The sequence below is a fragment of the Drosophila eugracilis genome, unplaced genomic scaffold (assembly GCF_018153835.1).
Source record: "Drosophila eugracilis isolate 14026-0451.02 unplaced genomic scaffold, ASM1815383v1 contig_1765, whole genome shotgun sequence".
NCBI lineage: Eukaryota > Metazoa > Arthropoda > Insecta > Diptera > Drosophilidae > Drosophila > Drosophila eugracilis.
The window spans coordinates 4,411,653-4,438,967 of NW_024572605.1; the positions used below are offsets into that span (position 1 = coordinate 4,411,653).

General features: G+C 38.4%; 3 protein-coding genes across 5 annotated transcripts in view; 2 read left to right on the forward strand and 1 right to left on the reverse strand.

Moving 5' to 3' along the window:
* Positions 1-119: 119 nt before the first annotated feature.
* On the forward strand, positions 120-2,235 carry LOC108109287 (DNA mismatch repair protein Mlh1). Its single transcript, XM_017217780.1, has 2 exons — positions 120-941; positions 993-2,235. Exons 1-2 carry the CDS (start codon positions 125-127, stop codon positions 2,168-2,170), a joined length of 1,995 nt encoding a protein of 664 aa, XP_017073269.1. The 5' UTR covers positions 120-124; the 3' UTR covers positions 2,171-2,235.
* Positions 2,171-3,167, reverse strand: LOC108109288 (succinate dehydrogenase assembly factor 2-A, mitochondrial). Its single transcript, XM_017217781.1, has 3 exons — positions 3,030-3,167; positions 2,748-2,938; positions 2,171-2,689 (listed from the first exon to the last, which is right to left on the reverse strand). The coding sequence occupies exons 1-3, from the start codon at positions 3,045-3,047 to the stop codon at positions 2,413-2,415; spliced, it is 486 nt and encodes a 161-aa protein (XP_017073270.1). The 5' UTR covers positions 3,048-3,167; the 3' UTR covers positions 2,171-2,412.
* A 418-nt stretch (positions 3,168-3,585) lies between these two features.
* The window catches only part of LOC108105407 (low-density lipoprotein receptor-related protein 1B), a 55,530-nt gene continuing 31,800 nt past the window's right edge, over positions 3,586-27,315 (forward strand). For all 3 annotated transcript variants that reach the window (XM_041817621.1, XM_041817622.1, XM_041817623.1), the window contains exon 1: positions 3,586-4,304. In XM_041817621.1, the coding sequence (XP_041673555.1) occupies positions 4,118-4,304 (187 nt within the window). In that variant the 5' untranslated portion in view covers positions 3,586-4,117. The remainder of the gene's footprint in view (positions 4,305-27,315) is intronic.

A 27,315-nucleotide genomic window follows, 5' to 3' on the forward strand; every position in this document is an offset into this window, starting at 1 on the left:
AGTTTTGTTGATTTGAAAACATTTTAATAATTCAAAATTTCCGCCAAATTTCTTACTGTTGAGATATTCCCGCTCAACCGTACGGTCACATTAATTCTTTGTTTACCTGCGAGGATTTCGCGCCATGTCGGTGTGTTTGGAGCCCGGGGTTATCCGGAAATTGGATGAGGTGGTGGTTAATCGGATTGCTGCCGGGGAGATTATCCAGCGACCCGCCAACGCCTTAAAAGAGCTACTTGAGAATAGTTTGGATGCTCAGTCAAGTCACATTCAAGTTCAGGTCAAAGCCGGTGGACTGAAGTTACTTCAGATCCAAGATAATGGTACTGGAATACGTCGTGAGGATCTGTCCATCGTTTGCGAGCGCTTCACAACCTCCAAGTTGTCCCGCTTTGAGGACTTGGCGCAGATAGCCACATTTGGATTCAGAGGTGAAGCCCTGGCCAGCATCAGTCATGTGGCGCACCTTAGCATCCAGACCAAGACAGCAAAAGAGAAATGCGGCTATAAGGCCAACTATGCGGATGGGAAGCTCCAGGATCAGCCGAAACCGTGTGCGGGAAATCAAGGAACCATCATCTCCATCGAAGATCTGTTCTATAATATGCCACAAAGGAGACAAGCACTCCGTTCACCGGCCGAAGAGTTTCAACGACTGTCTGATGTTCTGGCTAGGTACGCTATCCACAATCCTCGTGTGGGCTTTACCCTCCGCAAGCAGGGCGAGGCACAACCCGCTTTGAGAACTCCAACGGCCAGTTCCCGGTCCGAGAACATTCGTATTATATACGGGGCAGCCATTGCCAAGGAGCTCCTAGAGTTTAGCCACCGGGATGAGATGTTCAAGTTCGAGGCCGACTGTCTGATCACTCAAGTCAACTACTCGGCGAAAAAGAGCCAGATGCTGCTGTTCATCAACCAGCGCCTGGTGGAGTCGCCAGGTAAGTGATTGTTAGCTATGAGCTTCTAAGATTACTAATTAGATTTTCAAGCTCTGAAGACCGCTGTGGACTCTGTATATGCCACTTACCTGCCGCGTGGTCATCATCCCTTTGTCTACATGAGCCTTACCTTGCCACCCCAAAATCTAGATGTGAATGTCCATCCCACCAAGCACGAAGTGCATTTCCTTTACCAGGATGAGATTATAGAGCGGCTCAAAGAGCAGGTAGAAGCTCGTCTTCTGGGAAGCAATTCCACAAGGTCTTTTTACAAACAGTTGCGCCTACCAGGAGCTCCAGATCTGGATGAAACCCAGTCGGCGGATAAAACGCAGCGCATCTACCCCAAGGAACTGGTTCGCACCGATTCCAATGAGCAAAAGCTGGATAAGTTCTTAGTGCCAGTGGTGAAAAGTGAACCAGGTGTGTCCCCGAGTTCCTCTCAGGAGACTCAACCTCTGCCAGAGGAAAGTTTTCGTGTCACAGCTGTCAAGAAATGCCGAGAAGTACGACTAAGCAGCGTGCTAGACATGAGAAAGCGATCGGAGAGGCAATGCAGCGTTCAGCTCAGAGGCATACTCAAGAACCTGGTCTATGTGGGCTGTGTGGACGAGCGGCGAGCATTGTTCCAGCATGAAACTCGTCTTTTTCTCTGCAATACCCGCTCTTTTAGTGAGGAACTCTTCTATCAGCGACTGATCTACGAGTTTCAAAACTGTTCAGAGATCAAACTAAATCCGCCACTGTCTGTCACGGAGCTCCTGATGCTGTCGCTGGACAGTGAAGCTGCTGGCTGGACACCCGAGGATGGCGATAAAACTGAACTAGCGGCCAGTGCTGCTGAAATCCTTCTTAAAAAGGCGCCTATCATGCGAGAATATTTTGGTCTGCGGATCTCAGAGGAGGGAATGCTCGAGTCTCTCCCAAGTCTGGTACCTCAGCACCGACCTAGTGTGTCTCATTTGCCAGTCTACTTGCTCCGCTTGGCCACCGAAGTGGATTGGGAGCAGGAAGCTCGTTGTTTCGAGAATTTCTGCAGGGAAACAGCTCGATTTTATTCGCAGTTGGACTGGCAGGAAGGCTTGGCTGCGGGACATCCGAGATGGACCATGGAACACGTTTTATTTCCAGCCTTTAAGAAGTATCTTCTGCCACCACCACGTCTCAAGGATCAGATATTCGAACTTACCAATCTACCCACGCTGTACAAGGTTTTCGAAAGGTGTTAGTTTAAAATTGTTCTATGGCTTTAAGCTTTTTTAATAATAAATATGCATGGTTTTAAGACTAGAAATCAGGATTACTATATAGTTTTTTGGTTGCGTAGTTTAAAAAGTGAAACTTAAGGACTTGCCTTTTTTAATATTAGGGATATTCTTATCCTTCTCTAATAAAAACAATGATCTCCTGGATCATAACTATAGTCGTGCAGACATCTAAGTTATTTAAAATGAAATAAGGTCAGGGGAAACTAAGCATTGAGATCCGGCTGGCGAAGTCGTGAGACCCGCTCGGCATTCTTTACGTGCTCCTTCAACAGCCCCATGATCTCCGTGTCGTACTCTTTCGGCGTGGGCTTCACATCGGTAGCCCAGTAGTAGATGTCCCAATCATTACTGACCCCGTTAATCAACTGATCGTACAGAGCAGTCTGCTCGGCATTGAAATTCTGAAGGTACTTGGCGGCAAAGGTGCTCAGGAGAAGATCGTTTTCGAGCATTCCACGCTTGCGGGACTGGTACAACAGTCTGAAAGGGGGGATATGTAAGTGATTGGTAGTTTTCTAAGATCAAATATTATACCCACCGTTGCTTCCGGATATTTAACGGCTCATTGGGACGTACAGGATACTCTGGCAATGGAAGATAGTCCGGATCCTCGTAGTCCACAATAACATCCTCAAAAGTGCTGGCCAGTGGCGGAGGAGGAGGATTACCTATATTCGATGCCGAGCGACTCCACGGCATGAATATCCATCGCGAAATATCCATAGTCAACTAGCCATTGCCAAAATATAAATAGATATATGAGAAAAATGCATTCAATTGCATTATGCAATCTGGTTATTGTGGAATTGCAAAAACTTACCCTTGGTTGTCGAAACATTTTGGGCTTATTGAGTTTTTTAGTCTTTAAATTTGGCTACTATTTTTAGATTTAAACTAAAATTCGAGGCAATTTGAAAAATCAAAATATTTTGACAACTGCCGGCTGTTTGATTTGTGGCTAAAAAAGGATAGAAAGCATTGCCACCTTAACAGAGCTATGTTAAAAGGTTTTAGACCTGTTACCTATAATGCACAATTAGTTAGCTTGATCCAGAAATAAATTTAGCAGATTTTTTGGAGCTTGAATGGTGGAAAATATAAAGTTTAATATTATACTCTGATTTTCTTTTTAATAACAAAAAATTTTTATGCCTTTCTAACTGACATGCAGCAACATTCAAAATGCTATATTTATTAAAACGGTTTAAATCGGTTAAACGGGTAAAATAAGTGGTGGGTTGTTCACTCCTTAACATTTCTGTTAATTGTGTGACTAAGGCGCCAATGTGGGTAAAAGAGAAAACTGCAAATGAGATTTGAAATCTTTTACGGGACTGGTCTCACTGCTCCAAAATCTCCGCACAAGTTGTTTTTTTGCCGTACCGTTCGTTTGTATGCGGACCGATTCTTAAAGAAAGTCTAAAAAACATATTTTGAAACGAGCGGTTTGGCCGCGCTGCTACGTACAAATACTAAAAAAATGTTCGAGTAAACAGCCGGCATAAAAAAAACGAAAACAATGAGTTACTATTTGTTTTTAACGGTCAAATAAATCAAAGTTTTGCGGCATGCGGCTTGTGGATGTAAATAAGTGTGGTGTACTTATGCAGCGAATTCTTAGCGCGCGATGCGTTTCGAAAAAGTAAACAAATAAAATGCATGTTTCAATGGAAATCTGAGTAAAAATAAAAAAATAGTTACCTGGCTTGTGATTTCTTTTGCCACCCTCGGTTCGCGCGTGTGTTGGTGTGTGTGTGAGTGAGCGCATCTGTGTGTGTGTTGCGTTGTTGTGTTTTTGTGTAAAAGGAAAACAAAACGGAAGGCTGAAACAACAGCGACAACAACAACAACAGCAATACAGAGAAGAGTAGTGTGTGTGAGTGTCAGAGGAGAGCGGCCAGCGGCAAAATGCCGGCGACAGCGAATTCGAATTCGTGGGTGTTGTTGCTGTTGTTGTTGGTCGCCGTGGAAAGATGCAGCAGCAACAACAGCGGACCTCGCGCCAGCGGCAACGGCAGCCGCGGCATTGGATACGGGAAAATCCATCGGCAGGAGCAACAGGAGTTCCCCACTTTGCGTCCCCTAACAGACAAAGGTACGTGTGCTCTATCTCTTTTCGGTCTGTAAGCATCTCTCTCTCTTGGTGTGCTCTTTGCCTTCCGCACCTCTTGCCTCTCGCTTGCTCGCATCTTAATTGTTGTTAATCTGCGGTGCATTAACCTGGCCAAAGTAAACATGTCCCCTCTCTCTTTCCCTCGTCCTCTTCCTCTTCCTGTGCCAAAAATAACAACTGCTCTCCTTTCATTCTATTACGCTCTCTCTTTGTCCCTCTGTTTTTTTTATTTTTTAGTAATATTTTGTTTGCTTTTTATGTTGTTGTTGTTTGTGTGTCTGTATGTCAGCATCCCCCCGCTGCCCTTCACCAGCATTCCCTTTGCACCCCGCGAGAGCCTTCCTTCACTTTGTTATGCAAATTCCTTGGTTTTCTCGCTCACAAAAATGCCGCAAAACAAACGGAAAATAGAAACAACAACAAGTGTATATATGCAAAGCATTTTTGTCGCTTCTTGTTTTTTTCTTGCGGATTCCCGTGGAATTTTCACGCAACAAGAATTAAATAAAAATATTTGCGCACCATGCCAAAGATGCAGAACCTTCGAGGATAATCATAAAAAAGTAAACGAGTCATTTCAGTTTAAATATGACAATTATAATATTTATTTAATAGCAATCCGTTAGAGACCTCTTTAAATCTTTGATTGCTTCATTAATGTGAATAAAACTTTTTCTATTAAAACAAATAAAACCATGTTACATATTTGACCCCTCATTTGACTTTTTGCTTACAAACAAATATCAAAAAGAATTTATTGTCGGCATCTGATGGAGATGACAAACAGCATACTTATTGCTCTGGAAAATTTGCAAGGCAACAAAACAAATAAATTTAAATAAATTATGTACATACAATGGACTTCTTGACTTCTTGGAGCGCATTATGCATGCACATGATCCATGACCCGAGGGTCCAAAAGTCTCCGCTCAAAGGCCACCGCTCACCCGCTATATATATATCTACTTATGCATCTATATATTATATATATATCTCGTTAAGATAGAGATAACGAGGGACGCGTAAAAGTATATAAAATTAAAGTAAGCATTTCCTCATTTGAGGAGGCGACGCCAGAACTTTGTCACAATTTAAACGGGCAAAATGCACAGAAGGCACCGAAATCAATCAAACAAATTGTCTGTGAGTCTGTCTGTCTGTCTATCTGTCTGACAATTCCAACAAGACAGCAGGGTATGAAATAAATGACAAACTTAGACAGTGACGGGAATTATTTATTAAGTTTATTCACTTATTTTCCATTCAAGTACTTTTCCACTTCAAGTTCTGTAAAAAAGTATCCCTGAGATAGGAAAATGCTATTTTCAGATAGATTTCATTTGTTATTGATTTATGTTTTGTATATTATTGATCTTATGTTTCATATAAGGTTACACAATCTTTTCATTCAAGAATTTCCTAGAAGGAATGTAATAAAATAACTTTCATTATTGAATCCTCTATCTTTGTTTGCCTTCACCATAAACCCCAGTTATTAATAAGAACTCAATGATAATACACTTTTCCGGTTGTATCGCATTTCCAAGGTCGTTCACTTGCCATTTAACAAATCGCATAATTAAAGTAATTTGCATATTCTTAATCCAGATAAATATATCTGGCTTCAAGCTTTATTTAAAGACGGTTTTGTTTCCATGGACAATGATTTTTTGCTATGTCATTCCAGTTTCTTAAGAACTATTATTAAATTTCACAAACTGAAGTTTTTAAGATTTAATATTCGAAATGCCCAATATTTTTTCAATCAAAGTTCTTGAGCTGTTTCTGAATGTCTCTAAAGATTAGTGCATAAAAGATAAATTTTATTTAAAGAAATAACTTTTCATTCACTTTCACTTCCCAAGTACGTTTGCGATAATTAAATGTATATATATTTATATATATAAGAACCAAGATTGAGTTGCCTGCTTTTTTATTTATAAATCTTATATCTTTTTGAAAAATTGAAGTAGCCCTTGCAAAGTTCATTCATTTCTGCAACTCAGCGACAGTTTGCGACCCGTGCACAAATTTGTGTAGCCAACTGAAGTGTTTCGCAGTAAGCGTTCCGCCCCCGCGGGGCATACGGGGAGGGGCTGGGCAGGGCAGGTTGTGAAGGCAGGAGGAGGACCAAAGGCCGTGCTTGCAACCCTACAGTGAACCCTCCCTTTTGTGCCACTGCTGCCTTTTCTGGCTCGACCATCCTGGTCTCTGGCGGAAATATTGCGGAAATCGTTTATCATGTCGCCAATGGCTCTGTTTTAATAATTGCTGTCCGCGTTAAACGAACGGTAAGGGAGAAGGGGGAATGAACCGGAAAGGAAAGTGGGAGTGGCACGCCTCATTTGTGTTCACGAACGGTTAGCAGAAGATGCGATGAAAGCACACCGATTGCCACTTGCGATATATATTCATGACTCCCAACTATATGCCATCGTTTATGCGAGGTCTGTTTTCATAGATCAGCAGACGAGATTCTAAAGTTGATTATATAATAATAATATAAAACAAGAGGAAACGCTATAGTCGAGTGCCGCGACCATAAGATACCCGTTACTGTTTTACAAAATTTTAAAATATTATTTTGCTAGTGGAAATTCACAAGGCGCCACCTATTTTCAGAGGAAGTATGTTGAGTATGCTTATAGTGACGTCACTGCCCGTGTGAGGCCTTATAACCTTAATTTCTTCATAAATAGCGAAATAATGTTCCGATTTGAAAAATCTTTGGTAAATCGATAGATATTAACAAAAATAAGTTATACAAGGTCAAACGAAGGCATTCATAATAATATTATAGACGCCACAGTTTTCCGCGGTTTTGTGGGCGTCAGAGTAGGCGTGGCCGGATGCAACTTCGTAAAAAGTTGCAAAGGCATATCCTAAATACGTGATCCTAAACAAAATTATGTAGCTCTTATAGTTTTTGAGATTTTTGCATTTTTGGTTGTTCAGATTTTGTGGGCGTTAGAGTGGGCGTGGCTTGATCGAAAAAAACAATTCGCATTGGGAGCATAATAAAAACCTACATGCTGAATCCGAACTTTCTATCTTTTATAGTTACCGAGATATCAGCTTTTCTAGAAAATCCGAAAACCGTCTTTTGAGCCTTGTGGGCGTATGGGTGGGTGTGTCCGGATAGTAGTACCACTATAAGATGCGCTGCCATTTAAAGATTATACTTTTTGAATTTCAACTTTCTAACTGCAATAGTTCCTGAGATTTCAGCAATTTTAGTTTTTTGCGATTTGTGGGCGTTAGAGTGGGCGTGTCAGGATGCTGTAATAAACTTGCGCTTTCCCGGGACCTCAAGAATCTTCATGCTTAATCTCAACTTTGTATCTGCTATAGTTCCTGAGATCTCAGCGTTCATACGGACGGACGGACGGACGGACGGACGGACGGACGGACGGACGGACGGACGGACGGACGGACGGACAGACAGACGGACATGGCTCAATCGACTTCGCTATTGATCCTGATCAAGAATATATATACTTTATAGGGTCGCAAACTTTTCAACGAATTTAGTATACCCTTTTACTCTACGAGTAACGGGTATAAAAATATTATATACTTCAATAAGTAATCTATTGGAAATTGCATTTGTAAACAATGATTTTAAGCTTATCTTCTTAGTATGTTACTAAGTGACAAAATCTAGCACTGATTAGGATTTGTAAGGAAGGTTGAAAAGGCTAATCATTTGATTATTATTATTCTTAATAATCTTGAAAGTTAAATCTATTATATAAATTAAAAGTATTATAAACAGATTTTGCTTATAGAAATAGAAACAGATTGTTTTAAAAGATTTAAACAATTTTTTTAATAATCCTTTCAAATTATTTAGTTAATAAAATAAATTTAACTAGACTTGAAATCACTCTAAGGCAGTGGGTTGCCATCCATCATCGCCCTCTGTCAACGCACAAAGTTCGAAGTCACCTTTAGACCAATTTTTTTGGTTGTCGTATTTATTCTCAGTCGGGTCCGTTCAAGTTCCACATTAAGTTTGTTTGTTTGCTCGCCTCAAGTTCAAGAGCAAACGATAACCTGTCCGCAGACGATTAAGTAACACCAACAACAATAGAAACAAACAAGTTTGTAAGGTAACTTACACACACACACACACACACTCACACAGGGGTAACACCTGCTTAAAGAGTCAAAGAAAAAATACGAAAAAAAACAACGAAAAGCCAGAAAGAAACAATTTGCCTTCAGCGGCGGGGCCAACAAACAAGTAAGCAAGTTGGCCAAAAGCAAAGCAAACTTGGCCCAAAACAAACTGGACAAGCCGGCCGGCTTGTTGGAAGAGGGAAAAAAGGGATCCGAGAGAATGGTAGGAGGAAATTGTGGAAAAATCTGTTGGGCAACCTTTAAAGTTTTTAGGATTTCCCATTTTTTCTATATAAAGACATTTTATTTTTCTGCCCCTGCATAATTGAGTCTGGAAATTCGGTTAAGCCAGTAATTTGTTGCAGAACAATTATGTGGAAAATCCATTCAGGGGTTTTCTCGATTCTTCCTTTTTCCCCTCGTTTGCCAATTTTTTTATGCAAGACGTTTTTTCTATATTGATTTATTGTACAATTTATTGTTGCCGCTCAATGCAGGCGAGCTGCTGTGCGCTGTCTTTATTGTATTTCTGCTGGCTGCAAAGCACATTTATGGTCCGTCTGGCCCCGGATGACGCACCACCGAGATGTGGAGTGCACAGAGGAAAAAAATCTAGGATCATATTCTTTAACAAGGTTATTAAAAGGGTTTAAATATCTATGCAATGTGACTAACATAGCTTAGCATTTTCAAAGAAGCCATGTACTTCTTCTTAAAGATATCTTTGAAAGCCTTAACATCTTTAAACAGGATTTAACAGCATTTAACATGATTTAATTATAGTTAAAAGAAACTTCTTTCTTCTTTATTTTCTTACCGTGTGGGTCTAAGAACTGGAACCGGTTCAGTTCAGTTCAGTTCAGATCTGTTTGGTTCGGTTCGTCGAACAAAGACACCCAACATCGCCAGGGGGTCTAGACGAAGTGCCCAATATGGTCATGGGCAGGACAGTTGGCCAACGCATATGTTTTGTTGTCATCATCCGACGATGACTTGACTTCCAGCCAGGAACAGAAAGTTCAACTCACGAATTGCCATCAATTGCAATTTATTTCCCCTTCATCAGAATTCCACCACCACCATATCAGTTTTCTTTATACAGTTTTTAAATTCATTCACAACTACTGAAAAATGTCAATTGAAGAATTGCAAATAATTAGAAGGCAATTAGAAATTCATTGTTCTAACGAAATGAGTTGGCATTTTGAATAGTCAGCCAAACTGTGAGAATGATATACGTTAAATTATTCACATTGCTAAAAGTCTTTTTAATTAAACTAATAAATGAAATACATTTTTCATTAAAAGTATATCCCTGAGTTTGAGTTAGTCGTCCGTCACGATTTTTGATTAAGCGAGTGCTTACTCACACGTTTTATTTTTTAGTTTTCCCCTATAAGGAATTGGCTGGTATTGCTGTTTGCTTTTTACAAAAAATTTGAATAATTAATAATCGGAATGTTTGTCAAACGCGAATTAAGTTTTTCCAGTTCCATTCGCACACTCATTTACACATCTACCCACCCACAGAGTGCACTCAATTTAGTTTTAATTAGCAATGAGCATGAAATAATTGTACGAAAAGCTACAAACTCAACGAGCATCTCGAGTGGACCTCGCCATTTGTGGCAACTTTATTCCAGCCTCGTTTTTCCCCTCTCCACTTATTGCATACTTTTGGCATAATTATTTTTTACATAATGAAAATATATTTTATAATTGCCTGCCTGGCTGCCTGCTAGAGAGCGGGTGAGGGAAGAAGAGGTCAAAATAGCTAAAGTAGCTTACTTGAGGTCAAACATTTTTTCGCATTCAATTGAAATGAGAAGCTGAGTTGAGTGGAATGATAAGAGTTCTACAGAATGTATAAAAGTAAATGAAATTAAAATTTAACCCAGTGATAACCCAAAAAATATTCTATTCAATTTTATAAACTCTTATGATTTTATTACATTTTTTATTCACTCAACTACCTAATGATTCATGTTCATGTAGCAACTGTAAAACTATAGATGACCATAATACTAAAAGCTCTATCCAAAGCAGTTAATCTCTGGAACAGCAAAAACATTAACAACAATGGTTACTCAACTCATATAATCTCTATATATGGCCAGCACTCGATGTTGATGTGTTGCTGGCCAGTTTTCTGTGGCATCGTTAGAATATTGAAAATGCATTAACGGGAAAGTAGAGAGGCAGTAATTCCAGGGGGGCGAGGAATAGTGGATGGAAAGTGTGGGTGCAACGTAAGTAGTAAATGTTATACTCGTGTAACAGCAAAACCGCAAAGCCAAACCAATCTTTCAGCCATAGATTCTGTTGGTTTTTTTCCCCTTGGTTTATGCGGCAGTTAGTTTTGCGAAAATAACCTGGGTTCTAGTTTATTTTAATAAAATCTTTAAAATAATTTGAACTTGAACATTATTATTAATAATGGATAGTTTTTATAGCTTGTTTAAGCTTCCTTATAAGAAAATCTAGTAACACCCCTGAGAACTCAGTTCGTGTAAACAGCTACGTGCTAAAATGATGTCAGATATATGAGTATTTTTGAACATTAAATCGACACCTAATAAAATACTGATAATTATTTAACAATAACTGATGACTATGTATACTTATTCCCATATATTACTTAGTGAGTAACCTTTTCTCATATTTTTACTAATAATTCTTCACTGTGTACTTATTTCGCGTTGCATCTATGAAACATTTTACAAAGTAATTTAACCGAACGACGACAGGCGGTATTATGGTCATGCATAGGAAAGGGTAAATGGAGGTGGGTGGCTTAGAGGATGGTGGGTGGCAGGCAAAACGCAAATTAATGATACGCAATTGCGGCAAATCGCACGCTTCCATGTGGGCGACGTTTTGTTTGAAGTGCACTTTGTCCTGTATGTATTTGCATGTGTGTATGTGCAGTGGGGCAGTGGTGTAGTGGGTGGTGTAAACGGGTGCTGCTACAGCGGGCTGTAAAATGGGGTCTCGGATGTAATTGCAAGCTGCCGTTTGCCCGCTTTTTCCCATTTGGCAACACTGCATGTCCGTTTCCACATTGCGTTGTGGTAGGTTCTCAATTAGTTGTATTAATAACAGTCTGATGCCTCTCAGCTCTCACGAAACAATATTTGGTTAAAATGGACTAAGGATTATAAGAGGAACTCAATTAACTTTAAAACAATGCAGTTTTAAAGAGATGTTCTTTTGGGATTAAATAAAAAAAATTGATTAGAAAGTTGTAATATTTGAAAGAAATGATGATGAAAATAGATCATAACTTGAGATATCTTTTACATTGTGGCACGCTATATAAGATGAGTAAAAAGTAGCTAGTCTTCTGAAAAAACACACTCAATATTATTCTAAAGAGATCCCTTTCCTAGGAACTATTTAAAAAGTTATAACCCTTATCTTATTAAAGCAAAATTCTGTTACCCTAAGGGGTATCAAGTGAAGTACCCTGGTACCCCTTAAAGAACAGCTTCCTGGAAATTTTCCCTTTTTTTCTGCACTGTTTTTTTTCTCTGCTGTATTTTTTTGTTTTAGCATATTTGTCTACCTTTGGCGTAGTCGTCGGGGCGTTTTTGTTGTTGGCACTGCTGGTTTTTGTGCTGTAATTTGTTCCTCTTCCTTTGTTTTCCCGACTGCAGTTGTTGTTGTTGTTGCTGCCACTGCAGTTGCTGTTGTTGTTGCTGCCACGGCTGCAGCGTCTGTTATTATAAGCATAGCGCTCGACGCTTTGCAAAATTGTTTCCAGCTTTTTGCCCCCCTTTTTGGTTTACCCCCCATCGTTGATTTTGTATCTTTTGTTTCGCCCAACGATCCATTTGGAGTAACTGCTTCCTTCCACACACCGCCCATTTTCTAGCCCCCGGTTAATCACAGTGCATGGCTTTCCATAGATACATGTTGCAATAGCCATTGATGATAAGTTCTCCGCGTCGAAACATGTTTCACATGCTCGTTGATGCGTCGCAACTTTGTTCTCTAATTTATGGCTTTGTCCCATCAATTGAGGGAGATTCAGTGGAGGGCACCACCGCCTGTGGATGTGGATGGCGATGTGGATGTCGATGTTAGATGGTTTGGCAGATCCTTATCAGCGGAACACGCGCCCTCGAATGAGACGGAATCAAAATGAGGCAAGCGAGGCATGAAATATGAGCCTGTCTAACTCGCATTAATTGTTGCAAAGCAGCCCCCACAAGATTTTCAATATTGATTAAAACTTTTTTGAACACTGATTTGTGGTTTATCAGTAAATATGCTCTAAAAATTCTGGGAAATATTATTAAATTTGAGAGGTTTTTCCCAAAAGAAACAGTTTTTATGTGTTAGCTTGGAATATTAAGACAATAAATTGCTTTAAAATGTAGATTTCCTGTTTAATAATCTTATATCTTTCGAGCTTTCATTTATATAGCTATAAATAGCTAAATATTTATTTGTCTCCCAATCTAAGTTTCTATCGATCTACATATCATCTATCTATCCATCTATCTATCACACGTACGTATCTTTCTTTCCATCTATCCATCTATCCATCTATCCATCTATCCATCTATCCATCTATCCATCTATCCATCTATCCATCTATCCATCTATCCATCTATCCATCTATCCATCTATCCATCTATCCATCTATCCATCTATCCATCTATCCATCTATCCATCTATCCATCTATCCATCTATCCATCTATCCATCTATCCATCTATCCATCTATCCATCTATCCATCTATCCATCTATCCATCTATCCATCTATCCATCTATCCATCTATCCATCTATCCATCTATCCATCTATCCATCTATCCATCTATCCATCTATCCATCTATCCATCTATCCATCTATCCATCTATCCATCTATCCATCTATCCATCTATCCATCTATCCATCTATCCATCTATCCATCTATCCATCTATCCATCTATCCATCTATCCATCTATCCATCTATCCATCTATCCATCTATCCATCTATCCATCTATCCATCTATCCATCTATCCATCTATCCATCTATCCATCTATCCATCTATCCATCTATCCATCTATCCATCTATCCATCTATCCATCTATCCATCTATCCATCTATCCATCTATCCATCTATCCATCTATCCATCTATCCATCTATCCATCTATCCATCTATCCATCTATCCATCTATCCATCTATCCATCTATCCATCTATCCATCTATCCATCTATCCATCTATCCATCTATCCATCTATCCATCTATCCATCTATCCATCTATCCATCTATCCATCTATCCATCTATCCATCTATCCATCTATCCATCTATCCATCTATCCATCTATCCATCTATCCATCTATCCATCTATCCATCTATCCATCTATCCATCTATCCATCTATCCATCTATCCATCTATCCATCTATCCATCTATCCATCTATCCATCTATCCATCTATCCATCTATCCATCTATCCATCTATCCATCTATCCATCTATCCATCTATCCATCTATCCATCTATCCATCTATCCATCTATCCATCTATCCATCTATCCATCTATCCATCTATCCATCTATCCATCTATCCATCTATCCATCTATCCATCTATCCATCTATCCATCTATCCATCTATCCATCTATCCATCTATCCATCTATCCATCTATCCATCTATCCATCTATCCATCTATCCATCTATCCATCTATCCATCTATCCATCTATCCATCTATGCATCTATCCATCTATCCATCTATCCATCTATCCATCTATCCATCTATCCATCTATCCATCTATCCATCTATCCATCTATCCATCTATCCATCTATTCATCTATTCATCTATCCATCTATCCATCTATCCATCTATCCATCTATCCATCTATCCATCTATCCATCTATCCATCTATCCATCTATCCATCTATCCATCTATCCATCTATCCATCGATTTTTCAATATATCTATCTATCTATCTATATCTCTATCTATTTATCTATCATCTATCTATCAATCTATCTATCTTTCTATCTTTTTAGCTCACATATTTTAAACAACTTTTTTCTTCTAACAAACTGATCATTTCTCCAAGTGCAGATAATCACTATTTTAATTAAATTTCCCTGCAAATGTGCTAATGTGTGGGTGTTGCTAACTATTTAATTAAGAAAACGGCTTTCCCCAATACAATTTAGGTTCGCTAAAAGAATTTCGGCAAATTAAGCCGAAAAACGAGCTGGGTAGAACTTTCAGCTTAAACTAATTAAAATATTTTGCCATATAAATCAGCCAAATTCCTGAGCCAAATTATACAGCCATGCCCATATATATATAACCTTTTCTCTGGATGCTGCCATAGTTCATTCGGATAAGTTTTCCATCGCGTTATGCGTGGTTGAAGGAGAAAAGTGGAATGGTTTTGTTTCTCTTTGCTTAGTGACAAACTTTGTTAGTTTTAGCGCCAATTTTAATGTGCAAACTTTTGGCGGAGACTGTTTCCAGCCAGCCACGGTGGTGGTTGCCAGAGGGGGTGAGAGATCGCTTCGGGTTGAATGATTAGCAAAAGTTTTTCATTTTCTGTCTCCTCTACTTATAACTAGGAAATTAAGTATTTTGTGCAGTCCAAACTTGAACTAGATTAGGAAAAGGAACATAAATGCTATGTGAAAGTAAAGTGACTTTCCGAGGAAAGCGGTTTTGATGGAAGTAAGTTTGTGGTGATGATAATGAAAAGTAGCAATAATGGAAAACTATATAATCCTTAAAGGGAAAAACTTGTTAAATGATAGTGAATATATATCTGTTAATACCTTTTAAAATCACCTTCAAATCAAAAATCAGGGACTGTATCTACCATCAATCAAATTCCTTTGTTTGGCTCTTAATTAATTACCACTGCCGCAGCCATAAAAACTGACTGAGTTAAGCATTTCTTTGTTATTGAATATTCACTTTTTTTTTTGTGAATTGCCTTAATTGTTAAAAATAATAAAGCAATAAATACTTCAAAAAATCTGGAAAAAAAAACCATGAAAGGATAAAACAATAAAGCGGCGCAAAGTTGCAATTCATTTCCACAATATTTCCAGTGCCAGGCCGCCACGTTGATGATGATTTGTGTAATTTGCGCCCTGGCGAACAATTTTTCAATTTAATGAAAGCGGAGTGAAAGAGACGGATCACATCCGTATCGACATCCCGATGATGCTGACAGAATTTCAATTTATGCTCGGGGATCAAAAAAAAACAAACACTTTTTAATAAATATATATTGTTGGCATGAAATCTATATGCGAGTATATCCAGAGATATATGTATTACATGTCCAGCGATTGGCTGCATAAACAAACAGCATGGAATGCGGATTGATAGAGTGCTTAATTGACAAATGATTGACAACTATGGCGTTGCAGGAAAAACAACAGCAACAAAAACAATCTATAAATGATATGTAACCTTATGGTTTGGCGGGCCATCACAGAGTTCATCAGATATGTAACAAAGCAATAAATTGAACAGAATTCAATAATTTAATGTGTATCCTATAGTTACCAACGTTCTTTTTAGTTATTTTTCCATTTCGTAGATATATATTTTTTCATATTTATCCTTTTGGCTTACCAGCAGAGATGAAACCTCTTTTCCTGTGCCAAACCAACACCCAACCCTCTTTTTAAAGTCACAAAAATCCAGCAAAAGTCACCACCAAAAAAAGCAGGCCAACCACCCGGGTCAATCCCTTTACTTTTCATCAATCTTTGTTAATCATTTTTCCCTGCAAGGGAAAAACTGAAAAGCAATAACTAAATTTTTCACACACAGCTGATGGTGAAAATGGAAAAACATTTTTTAGTTGTGCAGGCACCCGCAGATTTTCTTTGTCTAATGTCCTGAATATCAAATATACTGGTGGTTTACTCAAAGGGAAAATATAGAAAAGCTAAAAACTTAGATTAAAATATTAATCAGCGTTCTAGGTTTTTTAAAAACGCCCTTGACTATAAAACCTTAAAATCATTTCGATGATAACAGCATATTAGTCAGGTCAAATTTAATTAATAAACAACATGATTTAGGAATATAAAAAATATATAAAAACTTTTAGATTTCATATCAGCTGAAGTAGCCTTTTGACTTTAAGAATCGTTGATAGACAACGTTCATCTCCCACTTTTTCTTCATTATTTTTCTTTCTTTTTGTCTGCTCCCATTTGCTTCTACTTCTGTGGTTGCTCTACTTTTATTCTAGCTTAAATATATATATATTCTACTTTTCTTGTATATTCTGGGAAATTAAAATGAAGCTTTGTTTCAATTTGCCGGCTTTTGTTGTGTGTTTGGAGGGAAAAATTTTTAATTTCCTCGCAGCCACAAAAGACTGCACACAGCTAGCTAATCCAAGGGACAGCTAAGTTAGAGGGGATGTTGCTACTATTTGTTGTCGCTTCTGTTTGCCACCCCCTTTCTTTTTTTCACTGTGTGTATCTTTTGCTGTCTTTGGCGCGACAGCAGCCTTTCACAAACAGACACAGAAATGCTCACCTTAAACAAATACGTAACTGCAGGCTAGATGGGGTCCAAAGACTGGCTTTATACTCATTTACAGCTGGAGCTTTTAATCTTAATTTTATAGTAGTGCAAAGCTTTGCCTTTCTCGTCCTTCTCCTAGCAAACAGGACTTGGCATCCTGTCACTCCGCGACCAACTGTCTATCCTCTCTAGCACTTTTTAGTGGCACTTTAGAAGTTGTTTCAGGAGGGTTGGGCTGGGCTATAGGGGTTCATGAATGTGTGTACTCTCGTCGTACATGGTTCATATTCAACGCTCGAACTAATTTAATCAGTTTAAATATGCATTTGGTATGCACAACATAACACAGACACCCACCCACACCGACGCGGTTTCCCAATTAGAGAGACAATATTATAACAGAATTTGTATTTACAATGCGTAAATTAAATGAAATATCTCGTGGGTTTTCCATCCAATTAGAACACCAAAATATTGCATAATAATCATTCTATTAATACAACAATTAAATTTAAGTGGACACGTTTAAAATTTCTATCAACAAAATATGGACATAAATATTTCATTTTTCCCAAATAATTATGAAAATAATTTTGTTTAGTTTGGACAATGAATTTATTTAAATTAATAAGCGTTGATTATTAATAGCCAAAGGCATTAAGCTTTAATTATGTTATTGGGTTTTCTTTATAATATTTAATAGCTGTAAAATAGAATTTTCATTTCAAAATGTGTTTAATATTTTATGTTCTGCATTCTCTTAATATTAGAGTTTGAATATGTTATTTGGGTTTATTTCTTGTTGTTTTATCTGATGAATGCAACTGGGAATATTTGTATTTCTCGAAACTCAAATGTTAGTCTAACTTGTTAAGCTTTTAGTTTGATTATTCCAGAAACATAACAAACTAAAAACGCAACGCTTAGATGATTTGCAGTTTAAACTGCAAGTTGCTGGAACTTTGAAACATATGCATAAAACTTGAAAAAAAATAAAATAAAATATTGCTAACTTCTGCATTGAATTACAGTCACTTCTCTAGGTTTTTCTTTCTCTGCCACTCGTTAAATCTAAAATTCCCTTGCAATACGCTAGTAGTCGCTCTAACTTGCAGCTTTGTGGCACTGACTTCATACCATTTTGTCTCCCACTTCGTCAGACAAATTGGCTTCAAATCTTTTGACATGCTTCGTCAAGTTTGTCATATGTCCTGCGTGCACTTTCAGCTGACAAGGATGTGTCCGACCTCCCCCGAGCGAAATGATTCTGGTTTCTGAATACTGGATCCTGGATCCTGGTTCCTGGTTCCTGGTTCCTGGATTGAAGAAGAAAGCAACGCCAGGCTAGAAAATTGTTTTAAAGTGTGTCAGTCAGCATTTCCCTTCGAGTTTTCCGTCTGTTCTTTATACACCAATGTTACTAGCAGCCACTCCTCCTACTTCTCCTCATCAGTCGTGTGTTTTCGCAAAGTGAAAATGCTTGGAATTTTAATGAAGGAGGTGGCGCTGCCTGGGCAGTTGGCAGTCGGCAGTTGGCAGAGATTTGTCTGGTAGCCTGCCTACCCTCATCCTCATCCTCAGCCATAGCCTCTCTAGCGGCTTACTCCTCCGCGACTGCTTTGCATATTTTTCCATTAAAAACGATTTAAATACCTTTTGCCATGTTTTCTTCGCTATTCTTCTTATCGCAGCCGCTTTCGACACTCGGGCGAGAAAGTTCTTGCCCCTTCTAAGCTGGAAAGCTGAGAGGGGGAAAAAAAACAGGCAGAAAAAAAAGATTGAATTTTATAATAAATTTCAGAAGGCTTAGGTGGGCTATTCCAGAAAAGTGGGTGTTCACTGTACGGGGCAGAAGACTATCTAGCTAGCTGTCGTTCAGCAGCGATTTATTGGTGGCACGGGTTTCGGATCGGGTTGGCCAATATGTCTCTCCTCGTCCTCCAGCCTTTCTAATGCGGTTTAGTATTTCCACGATGCCAAAATGCAATTGAAATCGAAATGGCGATGTCAAAAGGTAAACCAATGTCTGGCAAACAACTTTGTTGACTTTAAAAAAAAAGATTGAAAATAAGAATTGATTCGAAAGCAAATCTTCTGTTTTATGAGAAAAAAAAATGCTTAACAGTTTTCAACCATAAACCTTAAGTTTCTAAAATTCTATCTTAAATCTAAAACTCCTTCCATCTAACCTACAAACTTACTAATAAAACTCACTTCCTTTACTTCCAGGTAATGCACACAAATCCAACCGATATCCCATTAAATCAACCGTGTTTATCCCCTCAAATGAGGCACCAAAACCACAAGGGGGTTTCTGAGCTCATCATGGATTAAATTGACCAAAAATCTTCCGCCTAATTGTGAGCTAAATCGGGTGGCATTAAATTTATTAAGTACCTACACATTGTTGTCATCATTAGCAATTGTTATGGCGAACGATTGCGAACTACTGTTGGCTTCTTTATTGTTATTATTATTATCATGACTTTTATTAAGCTCGTGTGATTGCCTCAATAAAAAAAAGGCAAGAAAAACGAAGAAGAAAATAACCGCAAGATTGCGTTTTATTTGCCACACATTACGTATACGCCTGTAGACATGGCGGTGCCGTCAGCAGCAGCACCAGCAGGCCAGGCAGCGAAGGCAAATCAAATCAACTTAAGTGCACTGAATTAAATTCAATTAAATATATATAGGTAGATAGAATAGAAGACTTGCCTTATATAGTATTATTTTCTATATATTCTTCTGAATCATTTTTTGATATTAAATGTGCAAAAACCTCTACAAAAATTTTAAGTTTTTTGCTCATATCTCATGTAATGAGTGTTAAGCCTGCGGTGTAAATATTTTTAGATGAAAGATTTTCATATAAGGCAATGAATTATTCATTCTTAAGCTGATAAATAAAATCATTGCTTAAATTCTGATTCATTTATTTAATAACAAACATTCCAGAAACAGCCGGCAGCTATTTAACATTTAAACATTTGCTAAAAAGTCGAAAAGCTCTGAAAATATCAAAGCTGGACTAATAGAATACCCTAATTTTAAAATACAAGCCAAGCTGGCTTAATTTTCCAAATAAATTTACAAAATCAATCTACCCCCAGATGAAAGAAAATGCCTGAAAATATTTCAATTGAAAAGAAAACCACCACAAGGAATTTCTACATTTCAAATTCTTGTGTGTTTTGCCTTGTTTACGTTAATGGTATTCTGCGAATGGTTTAATCTTTTCACACATTGTTTATTTTCCAACGCTCTTTTCCTCTTTTTTTTTCACTGCTCAATCAGTTCAAGTTTTCTTTTTCCAATTTGCTTTCCACTTCCGATTTGGCGATTGGCCTCAATTTTCTTGTTTGCAGTTTGAGCATTTATGAAACTTTTAAAGTTTAAGTTGAAGTTATCCTGTGGGGGGTCTGGGGGGCAAAATCCATTCCCATTTGCCGCCAACCCCCTCCCTCCCTCTCTGACACTTAGGCAACTTTATATCCAGGAGCTTGAAAGTTGGCTTCTGCTCGAAGGCTTTGAGTACTTCATTAGGGCGCTTTGTTACTCATTATGTGCGCACATTACTCAAACCAACGAGCAACTTTTCACCCGCACACACACACACACACTTGCCGGGCCGTGTACAAACAGCCGGGCACAAACACATACATGCATATTTAATGTTAATCCTTTTTCAAAAGATTTCCCACCCATTTCCAACTCGCTTACACATGGGGAAACTCCTTCTGGAAATTGAAATTTATCTAAGAAACAGACTGAATATATAATAATCCTTTTTAAAGGTCAAATAAGCTGCGATAGTTAACTTAAAATTAGATAAACTAATATAATATTTACATTCCAAAATATTCTTTCATATACTCAGAGTTTATTCTATCAATTTTCCAAACAATCCATTCAGATTTTTGGGCCTAAGCCTTTGTTCCCTCTTTTAATCTTTTTAAACTCTTTCTAAGCCCACTATAAACATATTCATTACAGAAATCTTTCTTTAAAATATATTTAATTTTTAACATTTTGATACTCCTTAAAGTTTTTTCCACTGTAGTTCCTTGAAGTTCCTTGCCATTCCTCGCCTGCTGCCCTTTCGGTTTCAATCAACGGCAGCCGCAGCAGCAGCTGCCTGAATATTTTCATTATTAATGCTCGCCAGCAGTCATCACATCTCGCCCTCATTTATCCGCCCTGCTGCTGCCCCTCTCCTCTCTTTTGGCCCACCCACCTTGGCTCCTACCCAATGCCACAGACACCTCTTACTCCTGCTCCCTCCCACTTCTACCTCCATTCACCCGCAGCGTCTGCGGCGCAAATGCTGACTTGGCTTTTTGTCTAGAGTTGCAGCCACATTGCGTTGGTCATGGGCAGACTTTGTCGCTCCGAGTGGGTTTCTGTTTCCTGTTTCTCCTCGGCGCCGCTTTCGTTCGGTTTTCCCTCATTTCCCAGACACTACACTGGCGCTGAGTTGGCCCTGTCTTTCTTACCTGTGCCAAGTTTTACGCCGTTCTGCCAAATCAATTGTTTGTAATGAACTTGCAACGGTGTGCTGCCTCTTGGCAATGAAGCAACCACTGTGGGCTGTTTGGCAGCAGCAAGTGGGCAAAATAAAGTGCATTTTGGTGTTTCTCTAATATAAAGAGAACATTTGTTTTAATTTTTAAGAAAAACCATTAATAAGAGAGAAGAGGAAACTGAAATCTTTTAGAAAAGTTAGTTAGAGGAAATAACAAGCAACTTTGCTTTAGAAAATAACCTATAAAAGCTTTCATTTGATTGAATTTTGTATAAAACACAAATATATACATACTGCCAGCTATACATATGTATCGTAAAATTGAAATCCATGTCTGTAAGATTACGCAAAACATTCTATTGTTTTCACACTTATTCATCATACTTGATGTTAAGCCCAAAGTATCTTCACCGACGCCTTTTAAGATGCTTCTCGTGATGCTTCTCCAGCTCACAAGAATCCCATTACAGCAACAATTGAAATTAATTAGTGCTGTAATTTGATTAAGTACAAAAGCTCATTCTCTTATTCTCCCTCCCCCCAACCCACTGCCCCAAAAATATCTTAAACAGCATAATGCTGTACAAGTTATGCTGCCAGTATTTGCATTTTTTGGGCCAAGAACTTTTCTTCTTTCTTGCTTTTGTTTCTTCATTAGGTAATTGCCCTGTGTTTTTTCCCTGTTCTCCGCTCATAAGGAATCTAAAGTACAGAAACCGACACGTGTTAAGTACATATGTAAATGAAGCATCCACAAGCACCCCATGCTGATGCCAAAAGTCTCAAAAAACCTGCCACACCATTCCATATTCAAACTCAATAGAATTTAAATGCTTTTTTGTGTTATTTTCAGAGGGTATTTCCTTGGGAAGTTGAAGATGTGTGAAGAGGAAATGAGGGTATTAGATTTAATTAGATTGGTGTATTTATTTAACTGATTAGTAACTGGTTTTTGATTGGAATTTGAAGAGATTGAAACCGAAAGGTACTTCCTTATATCTTCTTTACTCAGATTTTCTAAGATCCTAACATAAGATAGCTTTACTGCTTAGAAAAGACTTTGAAAGCATAAAAATATTTGATAAAAAACATCTACAAACGTTCTATAAAACACTTTTCAGGGTATTTCCCAGTTCACAGACTCTCTTATGCCCTTCCATCTTACATGGTTTTCATTGTTTGTTGACTTGTTCGTCGCTGTGGGGCGTGAACTTTGCTTGGCATCTCATTGTCATCGTCATCCTCAGCGTTGTTTGCCTTCTCGCATATTGAAAATATAAATTGGAGTGGGTGGGTGGATGTTGTGCCGGTAGAAGCTGCCGAGGATCTGTTAACATCTTGAGCCACATTGACGCCTCGATGTGAAACATCGTTGGTATGGGATTTTAGTTAGCATTTTCCCCGCAAGGGATTTGTTTTCCCGGCGTGTGCGTGCGCCTAGACTGCTGATGATTATCAGTTTTTCTTTTTAAGGAAATTGCCAATTGCAAATCAATTTAGGCAACAATTTTGCATAAATCAAATGCCTCAGCAGCGTCAGCTGTTTGAAATGTCTTTTTGGTAAATTGGAAAAGCCAGCGGACTTTCATATATGCCTGGAAATGGAGTTGAATTTTGGATGTTATTCTTTCAGTTTATTTGCCAAAAATGAAATAAGGAAGCAATTTTGCAAATTTACAGAGAAGAGGACCAAACGGAAAAAGTTGTTCCCTTTTCTTTTATTTTTTTCTCTCTACTTGTGTTTTGGTCTTCCGGTCTTTTGGGTCATAACAAAGGCTGGGAAATTTTGCCCAGCAAGCAGAAAGCAAAAGGCAAATAGCAAGAAACAAAATTACCAGAATTGTACACAAAATAAGTAAAGTGATGCAAAATACATAAAATATGTGCTCTAGACTCTATATAGCACTCGTTTTGTCTGAGGGGGTTTTCCCCTCTTTCGTTTTTGAAAGAAAATCAAACCAATCCTGGCCGAAAACCCATTTGCGCCTTGGCAGCCACACTTGACTGATTTTACTTAGCTTGGACTTTGGCAAAGATTCAGGACCTCAAATCCTCCTCCTTTGAGAGTGTCCCTCCCTCACACTCAATTCTCGGTTAACGCAAAGCAGCTCAAAGTGATTGATGGCTGAATGCATAAATTATTGATGGCCAACAGACAATGCCTCAAGTCTGCCATGGCTGGCCAAAGCCAGCAGCAGCTTCAGTGGCTGAGAGCCTTAAAAATTGCTTGGAAAGTGAATGATGTGCCAAATTGCTGAACAGTATGCTGGCCTGGCCTTCTTTTTGGGTTTTCTTTTTTTGAGGTTCTTAAAAGTGAAGAATGCCTAAAAGGAAACTAAGGAGTGGTTGAATGAAAGATGTGAAAGGTTTAATAATAGAGCTACTAGAGATATGTAAATAATGATTATTTATCAGTTAAAAGAATAACTAATATTGGGATTGTAGACTAGAATCCTATCTGAAAAAGTAAAAATCAATATCAACTATCTCTTAACTCAAATCATAGGCAACTCGAAGTTTTTCATTATTTCCATAGCTACCAAACGTAGTCATGATTACCTCTAAATAGGAGTAGTGTATTCCCTATTCGACCGATCTCTCTCTCTCTCTCCTCACCCATAGCTCATTCTAAAGCCATAGATTTCCTTTGCAATTCCCCGGGTATAGATTGCGTCAAAAGCTTTTTATAGATCTTTGCTCAATGGCTAAGGCAAAAGAGGCGTAAAAACAATTTAAGCGTAATTTGAAGCTTAAAGTAAACAGACAAAAGTGAAACGGGCTGAGCGGAAGTCTCGGAGGGTTTTTCAAGTATTTGTTGGCTGAGTGATGATGGCAAACTTTGACAGTTTAATAGCCCCGTGGACACTGTTACCATGGATGCCTGTCAAATACTCCTCCTGCTGCTGCTGCTGCTGCCTAATCATTGGAAAATATACACCAGAAAATTCTCCAAAGAAATTCTCATAGAAATGAAGTTCTTAAAGTTCTAGGAAAATTAAGTGGAAAACTGCATGGAAACTATGAGTGGCTGTTATTTTTTCCGCTTGAAGGATCTGCCAGCAACTTGCATTTCAATAGGTTCTCAAGTGTTCCATCAAACTGGGCCAACTTAAGGTTACTCTAAGCCTCTTTCTATAGCTTTAAGTGCCCATTTTTTTTTTAACTCATTGCAACAGTTTTTCTCTCTCTTAATTTTACCCCTTCTGTGTTTTTCCCCCTCTCGTTTTTTTTTTTTTAGCCAAGTGCTTTAAGCGTTGATGCTGAGCAGCTTAGGAGCTTTGTAGCTTAGGTTGAAAGCCTTGTGGTTCCTTACTTGATGGCCATATTTTGAAAAGGTAACAGCAACAACAATCTCTTTGCTTGTTTAAAGTTATACCAGCTGCCAATCAATGGCTGTGGGGAAGTGGGTTAGGCCATCCGAGGTGGGGATTCTATGGAAATTGAAATCGTTGGGCATAAGTTTCACACAGGCGTGATAAGAAGTCTTCACGTGGCAGGGATTGCCAATATGGAGAGCGTGCACTGAGGGAAAAATATGACTACCTTTGGTGGGAATTTGTTATGGAGTTGTGGTGGAAAGAATACTACTCAATATTTACCAGTAAAGTAAGGGTAATAAGAGTTACTCTGGCGACTATTTCATATAAAAGTTTCATAGGTGGAATCGTAAGCTGTATGCAATTTGTATCTTCTTACTTTAAGATGGCAGAACTAGCTCCAATTTAAAGATGTTTTTATAAAAATAATACCTAATTTAGTGCCAGCTTAAACATTTCCAACTAATTTTGTTAGGGATTGCCTATAATGATTTCGTTAGTAAAAAAGATCAAACATTTAAGACATCTCTATTGAGCTGACTTTATTATATTTTTCGTATACATTTTTTCTCCTCGTGCAGTCTGTGGTGTTGGTAAGATGTTATTGACATGTGTCACATATGTCTCAATGCTTTGCCAGCCAGAGTGGAGCAGATTTTCCAAGCTGAGGATGGATGGGGAGGAGGCAGTAAAGTTGTTGAGCTGTCGGAGGAATGTGCTCCAAATTGCCACATAAATATTTATCGCACACATAGGGGCAGAAGGATATCATTTATTCATTTACCCCAGAGACCGAATTTCCGCTTATGCCATATTTATACATCTGTATGAAATTCAGATAGATTTACGACTTGCCAAAAAAAAAAAAACAGGAATAACAAAAATAATTGGGTTTCGCTTCAGCGACAGAAAAACAAACAAAGAAAAAAAAAGGAACAAAAAAACAGAAAAACTCAGAGGAAATATGGCTCATAGAAATTTGATTAGCTGTATCAGGAAAAACAACGTAAAGAGTTTCCAAGCACGAGGAAACGTGCCTTTTCAGCACACAAATCTCTCTTTCAGTAATCAAAAGTTCAGCCCGAGGGCAAAAAGGTTGCTGTCCCAGAAACAAAAAGCATAAATAGAAAACGGAAAATCTGACGAATCTCAGTCTGAAGTAAATATTTATATTTTTCGCAATCGACAAGGTTAATTTCAGTTCAGTTGGGCATGGAAAAAGTAGAATGAATGTCATTGTTTTAGGTAAAGATTCGCTTTCATTGGCTTAATCTCCATCTCGAGGGAGCAATTCACAAGTTTCAAGTTAAAAAATATTTAATATGCTATCTAATATGTATGCTTTGGCCTTAGAAAACTTGTCACTCAGCCACTTTTCGTGTTACAGTTTCTCGTTCTTTGGCTTCCCAGCCCAGCAACTACTTCCCTTCAACCTTCTGCTTAGGCCCCCCCTTGGAAGGCCCAGCAGCCAAGAAGTCCGTCTGTCTAAACTAGTTTGCTTGCTTGATTGGCTGACTTGGGCTGCCGGTCTGCGCTGTTCTGCTGGTCTGCTGGTCTCTGCCTGTCTGCCGGTTAACGACTTTCCAAGACTTCCAAAGAGAACTTTGGACACACATACGGCCCACGCGAATCACTGCTGGACTCCATTGCTTAATGGCTTGACCCAAAAGATACATCTAAGAAAATCAAATCGAGTAAATATTAATGACAATGTCTGCGAGAGCACACATTTGGGAATTTAAATAAATTATTGCACATTTACAGCTCCGAGAAGCACATTCAAATCTGTGTTTGCCAGCAGCAAAGTCGAGTTATCGATTTCGATTCTAGATTGATTTCCAATGCGATTAGTTTGGGTGTGTGTGTGGGTTTGGGTTTGGGTTTTCATTAGAACTAAGTTGAAACTCGTGTCTTGGACAATGAAAGGAAAATGTGGAGACCTCATGGCGAGTTAATAAATAATGGAAGAGAAGGTGTGTTAGGGTGAGGTCTCAGGTGTGAAGGCTTAAGATGATATGGCAGGTTCTGTTCTAAGATTAAATCTTTACTTTATCTTTTTCTTGCCTCTTCAAGGTGTCTTCTTTAATGATGCAGTTTCCTCAGGCTCCTGTCTTGGGAAAAAGGAAATAAAACTCTTCAACTTAAACTCCTAATAAAATCTACTAAAATCTGATTTAAATCAAAAGACTAGAGACGAAAAGTCAATTGTTTAACCAATTGCGGGATAGGTCAGCCCTTTAACTTAAAGGTCTTTGGTCTTGGCTTTCCCCTTCAAAAGTTCACACCGATCTGAGGGAAAAGTTCAGCTCGGCATTACCCTTTACCTTAATGAACAAAACCAAGGCAAACAAAAAGCATTGAGACGAAAGCAAATCATGATTTGCCAAATCCCCTTCAACGGACTTGTATTTTTTGTATTGTTTCTCAAGCTTAATGTGGGAAACTTGGCTGCAATTACAAAACTGCAGCTCCTGAAACCCAAAACCAGTAAGTTAAAGCCAGTCAAAGGCGCAAATAAAATCAGGAAA

Coding starts and splice junctions, on each gene's coding strand:
- LOC108109288 (XM_017217781.1), bottom strand. Junction 2,690..2,747: donor TTAAATATCCGGAAGCAACG/GTGGGTATAATA, acceptor CCCCCCTTTCAG/ACTGTTGTACCAGTCCCGCA.
- LOC108109287 (XM_017217780.1), top strand. CDS start 125: ATGTCGGTGTGTTTGGAGCCCGGGGTTATCCGGAAATTGGATGAGGTG. Junction 942..992: donor GCGCCTGGTGGAGTCGCCAG/GTAAGTGATTGT, acceptor TAGATTTTCAAG/CTCTGAAGACCGCTGTGGAC.